The sequence below is a fragment of the Coffea arabica genome, chromosome 11c (assembly GCF_036785885.1).
Source record: "Coffea arabica cultivar ET-39 chromosome 11c, Coffea Arabica ET-39 HiFi, whole genome shotgun sequence".
NCBI classification, from domain to species: domain Eukaryota; kingdom Viridiplantae; phylum Streptophyta; class Magnoliopsida; order Gentianales; family Rubiaceae; genus Coffea; species Coffea arabica.
Genome location: NC_092330.1, coordinates 24,442,185 through 24,452,414, shown reverse-complemented (window position 1 = coordinate 24,452,414; position 10,230 = coordinate 24,442,185). Strand labels below are relative to the sequence as shown.

At 40.6% G+C, this 10,230-nt stretch overlaps 1 protein-coding gene across 1 annotated transcript; it reads left to right on the top strand.

Annotated features, from left to right (window-relative positions):
- The first annotated feature begins 997 nt into the window (after positions 1 to 997).
- LOC140016507 (uncharacterized) lies at positions 998 to 9,538 on the top strand. Its single transcript, XM_072070039.1, has 3 exons — positions 998 to 1,786; positions 1,927 to 2,634; positions 9,416 to 9,538. The coding sequence occupies exons 1-3, from the start codon at positions 998 to 1,000 to the stop codon at positions 9,536 to 9,538; spliced, it is 1,620 nt and encodes a 539-aa protein (XP_071926140.1).
- The last annotated feature ends 692 nt before the right edge of the window (positions 9,539 to 10,230 follow it).

The following is a 10,230-nucleotide window of genomic DNA, read 5'->3' as shown; positions in this document are numbered from 1 at the left end:
CTACGATGATCTGTGCCTGTTTCCAAATGTACAGCTGCCTGTAGGGTTCAAGACCCCGAAGTTCAATAAATATGATGGTACAGGCAACCCTAAGACACACTTGCGTTTGTTTGCCAACAAGTTGGGCAGACCAGTGGATGACGAAAACTTGTCATTAAGGTTATTTCCAGAGAGTCTAGATGGAGACGCCCTCGATTGGTATTCAAACTTAAAGTCAGAGGAAGTGAAGACTTGGCTTGATCTATCCAACGCCTTCATCAGACAATACGAATATAACTGCGAGCTAGCACCGACCAGAACTACTTTGGAAGGCACAAAGAGGTGACCATCTGAAGATCATAAGACATACGCCAAAAGATGGAGAAAGATAGCTGCCAAGGTTGAGCCTCCGATGACTGAAGATAAAATTGTTCGCACTTTCATAAAGGCGCATGATCCTCCACACTTTGAAGAAATCTTTCGTATGACCGGATGTTCATTTGCTGCGATTGTGAATAAACTCGAAGAGTATGATGATTTTGTGAGATCCGGAAAAATTGTTAACGTCTCTGCCTTAAAATCACAAGTAGAAGCTTTGCAAGGGCAAGGGAGCAGTGGAAAAAAGCCGTAGTTTAAAAAGAAAGAGGGGGATGCAACTTTTATCTGGAACCAGAACCCTTCACCCAAACCCCGATACCAACACAATCTAACCTACCAACCACATTACCCTTATTATTCAAACCCGCACCATGTATATACCACTAATATCCACTACCCTCGACCTCGTCCAAGCCATCCTAACCCGCCTTTAGCTCCTTTTCAAATTTCTTAACCAAATCCACCCCAAAACCGACTTCGCCCTCCATATAACCCAAGATTTCCTTCCCCAAATAGACCTGTTTATAGCCATCCTCAACCTCCTGAACCTTCCAACCAAGCCCGTAGCCGTACATTTACCGATTTAGGCAGGCCTCTAGACCAATTGTATGACCAGTTGAAGGCCGCTGGAAAAATTGGTATGGTACCCCATCCGACCTATCCATATGGTATATTCGCTGGGTATAACCCACAAGCCGTCTATGCTTATCATTCAGGGGCACCCGGACATTCAACTGTTGATTGCAAGGCTCTTAAGCATAGAATTCAAGATATGATTGAAGCTGGAGAGATTGTAATCAGGAAAAGGGAGGCACAAGGGCCGAATATAAATAGGAACCCCTTGCTGGAACGTGCTAATACCATTGGAGTCATTCTGGACGACGCAGAGTATGAGGAGCAAGTCCAAAAATTGGCAAGGGAAGCTGAGGTGTTTGGGGTCACAGACCAACCATTTGTAATAGAGGTGCCATTTGAGGAGGATAAAAGGCCTTTTATTTTGGATTTCACTCCAGCTAAGAGCAAAGCTTTGGAGCCAGTGGTCATCGAATTCCCAGAGCAGGAGCCTGTTCTAAGTTTGCAGCGAGTGCCATGGAACTACGATGAACCTGTCATACAAATTGGAGAAAAGTATGTTGCCAAAGAAGAGGTGTCAGTGGTCACTAGATCAGGGAGAATTGCAAGTCCGTTTGGAGCTACCATTCCAATTCAAACAAATAACCCCGAGCTGCCCGCTAAACCAACAATTACTGAGAAGGAAGCCTTGGATTTTCTTAAAAGGCTCCAAAGAAGCGAATATAATGTAGTCGAGAAGCTAAGCAAGTCGTCCGCCCAAATATCCATGTTGGATCTGCTCTTTTCTTCGGATATGCATAGGGATGCGTTGCTTGAAGTGTTGACTAAAGCTCAAATCCCTACGGACATTTCGATTGTTAATTTCTCACATATAGTTGGGAGTGTGTTATTTACAAAACAAATCACTTTCTCTGATGATGAATTACCGGCAGAAGGCATTGGACATAACAAATCTCTGTACATAGCTGTGAGGTGCAACGGGAAATGTTGCCAAAGGTGTTGATTGACAATGGATCTACGCTTAATATCTGTCCTTGGAGTACCTTGGAAAAGCTAGGGTTGCAAGATATCAAGCTAAGGCCTTCAGGGATCATAGTTAGAGGTTTTGATGGAGCACAAAGAGAACCTATAGGAGAAGTGGATTTAGTAGTCGAGATGGGGCCCGCACAGTTTCAAATAGCCTGCCAAGTTATGCACTTTCCTAGTATTTACAATATTTTGCTTGGAAGGCCGTGGATTCACAAGTCAGGGGCTGTGCCTTCTTCATTGCATCAAATGTTGAAATTCATAGTAAATGACAAATTGATAACTATCTTTGCCGAGGAGGATTGCCTCGTAATTGCTGATTCTGGGTCCGAAGAAGATGGTAGCCGAAACGCCACAGTGACCCCTCATAGCACAGCTGATATCGTCTCCGTAAGTTGGATAACAAAAGAGGAACGAGCTCTGTCAAAGGCCAGTGTCATGATGGCTAAGGAAATGATCCGCGGAGGATATGAGTTTGACAAAGGGCTGGGACGTGATCTACAAGGAATTCTGAAACCAGTGGAAATTATGGAGAAAAAGGATTCATTCGGTTTGGATTTCCAACCAACCGCTAAAGACATCAAAGAAATGAAGGAACGCAAGAAAGTAGAGAAAGAAGGCAGGCAAAAGGCCTTTGATATTCCACCACTGCATTATACTTTTCCACGACCAACCGAGGTGATCACGTCAGAGATTAACCCAGTTGACGAAATCGAAACTGGTTTGGCCCAATTGTTCGTTGGGGCAACATTTGAAGACAGTTTTCCAGATGAGGCTGAATTTCCCGACATCCCTGAAGGATCAATTTCCAATTGGACAGCCGAGTTTTTGCCCATTCAGAAGGAGTTTCGGTAAAACTAAAGGGGTTTGTCATTCATGCGAATTCATAAAAATACTTCTGCATCTGTAAATAACTAATGAAAGCATCTTTATCTTTGACTAAAATTTGCACATGTAAATATTGTTTCCGCTTGCTTTCTTTTTGTTTTCGCTTTCAATCAAAGGTTTATGAAAATGCACAAGTGGTTCTTGTCATGTTGTTTTGTTTATTCGTTGGTCATATTGCTTACTCATTTGTTTGTTGTATGTTTGTTTGCTTATTATCCCACATTCGTTAATTCTTTCAGATGGCCAAAAATAAAACTATTTGACCCTTTGGATATCACTATTCTGGAATTCAATAATGGCAATCTCTATATCACTCACGACTTGGAGGTCTGGGAATCTGAGCTTCAAAGCGAGAGTGATAATGAGGTGGTATTCGATTCTTTTGCAAAGGACTTTGAACAATATGAGGAGAAACCAAAATCGAACCTGGAAGAAACAGAAAAGGTTAACATTGGCACTAAAGATGAAGTTAAGGAGGTGCAAATTAGTATTCATTTGAATGAGAGGCAGAAAAAGGAGATGCTTGAATTCTTGACTGTGTTCCAGGATGTATTTGCATGGTCCTATGATGATATGACTGGTATTTCAACTTATGTGGTAGTGCATAAGTTGCCCACAGACCCTACTTTTCCACCCGTAAAGCAAAAACCCCGAAAATTCAAACCAGATATGAGCCTCAAAATAAAAGAGCAAATCGAAAAACAGCTCAAAACCAACATTATCATTGTTTCCCATTACCCTATTTGGCTTTCGAACCCAATCCCTGTTCCAAAAAAGAATGGAGAGGTGCGAGTTTGTGTTGATTATAGAGAGCTCAATAAGGCCAGTCCTAAAGATGATTTTCCTTTGCCAAATATTCACGTTCTCCTGGACAATACCACTGGGCATGAGATTGAATCTTTTTGTGATTGCTTCGCTGGATACCACCAGATTTTGATGGCAGAAGAGGATAGGGAGAAGACTGCTTTTATCACCCCTTGGGGCACATTTTGCTACCGAGTGATGCCCTTTGGTTTAAAGAATGCCGGAGCTACGTATCAAAGGACCATGACCACCCTGTTTCATGATATGATCCACCGGGAGATGGAGGTCCACGTGGATGACATCATAATCAAGTCTAAAAGGGTAGAGAACCATTTGGTTAATTTGAAAAAGCTGTTCGAAAGGTTGCGAAAATACAATTTGAAACTAAATCCTGCAAAGTGTGCCTTTGGGGCACCAGCTGGTAAATTGTTGGGCTTCATTGTTAGTAAAAGAGGCATAGAGATAGATCCAGCGAAAATCAAAGCAATTCGAGATATGCCAGTGCCGAAAACTTAGAAGGACGTGAAAAGTTTCTTAGGAAATATCAATTTTATTGGGAGATTCATTGTCCAACTAACTGCCACATGCGATCCGTTGTTCAAATTGTTGAGAAAGAATGTGCCATTGTATTGGAATGAAGAATGCCAACAAGCTTTTGATAAGATCAAGGATTATTTGTTACATCCGCCAGTCTTGGTGCCACCCAAGTCGGGTCGACCATTAATCATGTACCTATCTGTGCTTGAAGAAGCAGTTGGTTGTGTCCTCGGGCAGCATGATGACTCCGAAAGGAAGGAGCAAGCCATTTACTATCTAAGCAAGAAGTTCACGCAATATAAGGCTAATTATTCATTCATTGAGAAAAGCTGCTGTGCATTGGCCTGGGCAGTTCAAAAGCTGAGACACTACCTGTTGAGCCACACCACTTATCTTATTTCCCAATCTGATCCTTCGAAGTATCTCTTGGAGAAGCCGATGCTAACTGGACATCTAGCTAAATGGCAGATAATTCTCTCAGAGTTCAATATTATTTTCACTTCACAAAAGCCTGTTAAGGGGCAAGCTATAGTGGATCATTTGGCAGAAAATCCAAGGGATAATGATTATCAACCACTTCATACTTATTTCCCTGATGAGAGAGTCTTATTTGTAGGCGCCACAGATGATATAAGTGAGCAAAGCCCTGAATGGAGGTTTTCTTCGATGGAGCTTCGAATTCTCTCGGAGCTGGAATTGGAGCTGTTTTGGTTTCACCCGAAGGGAAGCACTACCCTGCCGCTACCAAATTGCAATTTGCTTGCACAAACAACATGGCCGAATATGAAGCCTGCATTTTTGGTCTCAAAATGGCTTTAGAAATGGAAATCAAAGAGTTGATAGCTTTCAGTGATTCAGATTTGCTCGTGCACCAAACCTTGAAGCAGTGGATAACCAAAGATTCAAAAATTCTGCCCTACCATTGTAGTCTGCTCACTCTGGCCAAGCAATTTCAAAATTTGGAGTTCAGACATCTCCCGCGAGCCCGAAACGCATTTGCTGATGCTTTGGCCACCTTAGCTTCTATGATCCAGTATCCAGATAAATTGAGGATCGAACCAATCCAGATTCAACTTCAAGACAAGCCTGCCCACTGTTGGGTTGTAGACAAGTCCTCTGACAATATTTCTTGGTATAATGATATTAAGGAGTTTTTCAAAACTGGGTCTTACCCTCTGCATGCTAGTACAAAGGACAGGAGTTTTCTGCGTAGAATGGCTTCAAAATTTTTCTTAAGTGGAGAAGTTTTGTACAAAAGAACCTCAGATTTGAACCTTTTAAAGTGCATTGATGAAAACGAAGCTCAATACATGATGAAAGAAGTGCATAGTGGCGTTTGTGGACCTCACATGAATGGCCATTTGCTAGCAAAGAAAATCATGAGAACCGGATACTTCTGGCTTACTATGGAGCGTGATTGTATAGATTTTGTCCGGAGATGTATAAAATGTCAAATGCACGGTGACGTTATACGTGCTCCACCCACTGAATTGCATAGTATGATCGCCCCATGGCCCTGTTCAATGTGGGGTATGGACGTGATTGGTACAATTGATCCTCCCGCTTCAAATGGACATCGATTTATATTAGTGGCAATTGAGTACTTTACTAAATGGGTTGAAGCAGAGTCATTCAAACATGTAACGAAGAAGGTAGTTGCCAATTTCTTGAGAGATCACATCATCTGTCGCTTTGGAGTACCCGAAACGCTTATTACAGACAATGCCAAGAATCTGAACAATGACCTGGTAGATGGACTATGCGAGCAGTTCAAGATCAGACATCGCAACTCTGCCATTTATAGGCCTCAGATGAATGGAGCTGTAGAAGCCGCAAACAAGAATTTGAAAAAGATTATCCGCAAAATGACTGAAAGGCATAACGATTGGCATGAAAAGTTGCCTTATGCATTAATGGCGTACCGGACTTCTATCCGGACATCGACTGGGGCAACGCCATATTCACTCATGTATGGAATGGAAGCTGTATTACCAGCTGAAGTTGAAATTCCTTCGCTACGAATCCTCATGGAAGCTAAATTGGAGGAGGCTGATTGGATGAAACAGCGCCATGAGCAATTGACTTTGATCGATGAAAAGCGGCTCAAATGCTATCTGTCATGGTCAATGCTATCAGAAACGTGTGGCCTGGGCTTACAACAAAAAAGTCCATCGGCGTGCATTCGAAGAAGGTGGCAAAGTACTAAAGCGGATTTTGCCAATGCAAGATGAAGCTAAATGCAAATTTGCTCCAAATTGGCAAGGGTCGTTCATTGTCCAAAAGGTATTACCTGGCGAAGCACTTATTTTGGCAGAAATGGATGGACGAACATTCCCTCAACCCATCAACTCAGACATGTGCAAGAAATTTTTCATTTGATCATGCAAACTTTCTTTAGAAATTCATGCAAACGGCGAAATACAAGTCAGGTCATCTTCTTTTACACTTAAAACATTTTATCCCTACTTGTCCCCTTTGAGCCATCAGAATTGACAAATTTTCGCTTGATAACCCCTGAGAATTGCAAACCCCACATTGGGGCAAATTTATGTTGAAAGAGAGATGATCAAAAAGAAAAGAGAACCCCACACTGGGGCAAATTTAGTTTTTAAAGAAAAATGCAAAAGTGAGGAAAATGCAATGAAGAAAATGCAAAGAGAGAAAATCCGATCAAACTGGGGCAAATTTTCCTCAGTTTCGTTCAAAATTGAAGACAATTTCAAAGTAGTGCAACCTCAAGTTATTTCACACCTTGCATCAAAATTTGCTTTCAAACCTCAACTTTTCTTGAAAAACACCCCACCTGACCTCATTACAAAGCCCAAAGTCCCGGCTTTCGTCACTTGTGGTATTTCTATTAGGAAATTTGTTAATCAACTGGCAAGTGATGTCCATAATGCCTTCGCCTAATCTCACAAGGGAAGTGCATTTTACTGATGCCAGAAATCTTTAACTCATATTTCTAAGTCGATCATGGTCGAGATATTTAATTGTTCTTTAGGTGAAAACCCTAAAGGGCGCCTCAAAAAAAAAGAAAAAGAAAAAGAAAAGACAAAAAAAGAGAGAAAAGACAAAACAAAAAAAAAGGTGGGGGCAACCTTGGTGAAAATCCGAAAGGGCGCCAAGGCAGGTTTTCTCTACAGATGAGCACGAGAAGGAACAGCAGGTGACCTGGTTCATTTTGACTTTTCCTCATGTTTGTGATACTTCTGCCAAAATCGAATTCTGAAGCAAATATATCCAAAGTCTTGAATATGATATTCGTTGGCCAAATTTGTATCTTTCTTTACAAATATTCTTTTGCAAAAATGTATCTTTATAAACCTCTTGGTTTCTCTCAATTATTTGCGTTTGACTGCTTGTGGTTGTCTGCATTCTTTTGCATGCTCATCTTTGCCTGACATAGGAAATCATCTTGCATATATCATTGATTTTTATATGACAAATTTTCATGCATCATTCTTTCACCATTGGATTCAAATGAATGATAAACCCTAAGGTTTGTGCAAGGATAGGGGATTCAATCATCTATTAAAGTGAGTAAAATGCAACAAAGCTACTACATAGATTTGGTGACGTGGTAAATACGTACTTTATCAGTCTCAGAAATTGAAAGGTTTCAAAATTACAAGTTCGACTAAACCAGACACCGCAGAACAGAGGCAAAAGCATCACAAGACTCATGTTTACACGATTCTCAAGGCAAACCGGATCAAATGATGGTGGCAAGTCCATTATTTCTTCTTTTCTTGCAGGAACGTTGCGTTTACAAACGAAAACAACCACTCTCCTTTTTGCACCTAAATCGATGTCAGAAAAAGCTCTCCAATAAGCAAAGATGAAGTGATAATGTTATTAGCAAAGCTTGATCATAAGAAACAACATCAGCTATCACTTCAGCTACAGAGATCAAATCTCCCTCTTGGTACAAAAGTTTGAACTACTCCCAAGTAAAAACTCAATTCATTGTTTAAACCTCCCCAGTGAAGTCCCGTTTTAAATTCCTGTTCGGGTCAGTCCCGTTTTAAATTTCTTGTTCGGGTCAGTCCCGTTTTAAATTCCTGTTCGGGTCAGTCCCGTTTTAAATTCTTGTTCTGGTCAGTCCCGTTTTAAATTCCTGTTCGTGTTAGTCCCGTTTTAAATTTTTTGCTCGGGTCAATCCCGTTTTAAATTCCTGTTCGTGTTAGTCCCGTTTTAAATTCCTGTTCGTGTTAGTCCCGTTTTAAATTTTTTGCTCGGGTCAATCCCGTTTTAAATTCCTGTTCGTGTTAGTCCCGTTTTAAATTTTTTGCTCGGGTCAATCCCGTTTTAAATTCCTGCTCGGGTTAGTCCCGTTTTAAATTTCTTGTTCGGGTCAGTCCCGTTTTAAATTCCTGTTCGTTGGAATCATTTTGTGGTGTCTACTTCTTTATTTGGTGTCTACTTCTTTGTCTCAAGTTTTTCCAAAACCCAAACAAAGAGGGGCAAATTGTAGACACCAAATTTTGAACCATTTTATTTATTATTATTTTATTTTTATTTTAGTGATCATTATTATCTATTAATTTCATAATTTTTGTTTTAGGTATTTCCTAGTATTTTTATAGCATTTTTATTATTACTATTATCCTCTTTCCCTTATATTCATTTGTTACTCATTTAGTTGGCCTTAAATGTAAAAAGTTAAAAATTTAAAAAAAATTTAAAAAAAAATTTTTTTACATACAAGCTGCGTTCGTCCGCAGCTTGCAAAGAAGAGTTGCAGCAGGGCCCTTGTGGGCAATTTAAGTGATGAATGGCCAGGTGTCTAGGACACCTCAGGCCCTAGAGAATTCTAGAAGAGGATAGGTGGAGGGTGGAAATGAAAGGGGAAGGACGTGAGATGTAGAGGAGCGTCGGATGAAGGGTTTTGGAAAAAAAACAGGGTTGGCCACAAGGGAGCATCTAGTGACGGCTGAAAAAAGGAAACAGAGGGAGGGAGAGCCGGAGGTTTAGAGGGAGAACAAAAGAAAATTGTGTGTGACGGAAGGATAGTTGAGAGAAAACCGAGAGAGCTAAGGCCAAGGGATTCTAAACAAAGGGAAAAGAAAAAATAGCGAGTCAGAGAGAAGACCGGCATCTCCATCGTCAGGTTCCACCATCATTGAAAGGCAAAGCTATCCACTGAGGATTTTTCCAATCCGCTTCTTTTTTTTTTTTTTTTGTTCAGGTATATTACTTCTTCTCTATCTGTTTGATGATGACGTTGTAGTCTTGCCATGCTTATGATTTTGATGTCCTCGGTACAGTCTATGAGGAACCCATGAGGTCTTCGTTGGATGTTTATAGTTGTTCTCGCATGTTTGACAAGCCAAAATTAGGAAGAATGACATAAACAAGATGGAACCTTTCGCTTGTTACAATCGTATTCAGTAATATTTTGTAGTTTTCTTTCTTTTCGGTTGCTGAGGTAGTGGTTGTGTGATATTGGTTTACTATTTGATAGAAAGGTCATAGCTTTCTCCAGTCTGGTGAATTAAAGGCTGTATCTTTTATCCCTTTTTGCGTAGCTTGGGTCTTTAGGGTCTTTGGAATCTGCTTGAAAGGTTTGCTGCAACAAGTTTGGAGGTCTTGGTTGGTTGCAGCAGTTTTTCTTTTTCTTTGGGCTGTTGAATTGGAGTCTAGCTCAAAGTCCTGGGTTTTTGTTTGTTGATTAGCCATGATACCGTGAACACATCTGGATTTTTCCCATCTTATGGCATGAAAACTTGTTTTTCTATAGCTTGTATCATGTGTGTTTTTGGTTGTCTGCTTGGAGGTTAATTCATCATATCTGTACGTTTGATAATAAAATGGGTGAAAATCTTGTTGAATGAATCTGGTTTATTATCATGGTTGAACTTCTGTGTGTTTTCTCGAAGGTGTTAATTTCAACTTGCACTATTGCTTAACTTCGGGTAAATCCGTTTCATGGACCTTGCTTCCTTCCTTTGTTTGTTAAAGTTTTTGCTTGGGTTGGTATGTGGTATGCATCTTTGCCACGAGTTTCCCTCCTTGTGTTTCTGTTGCATTTCTGCATTCATTCGT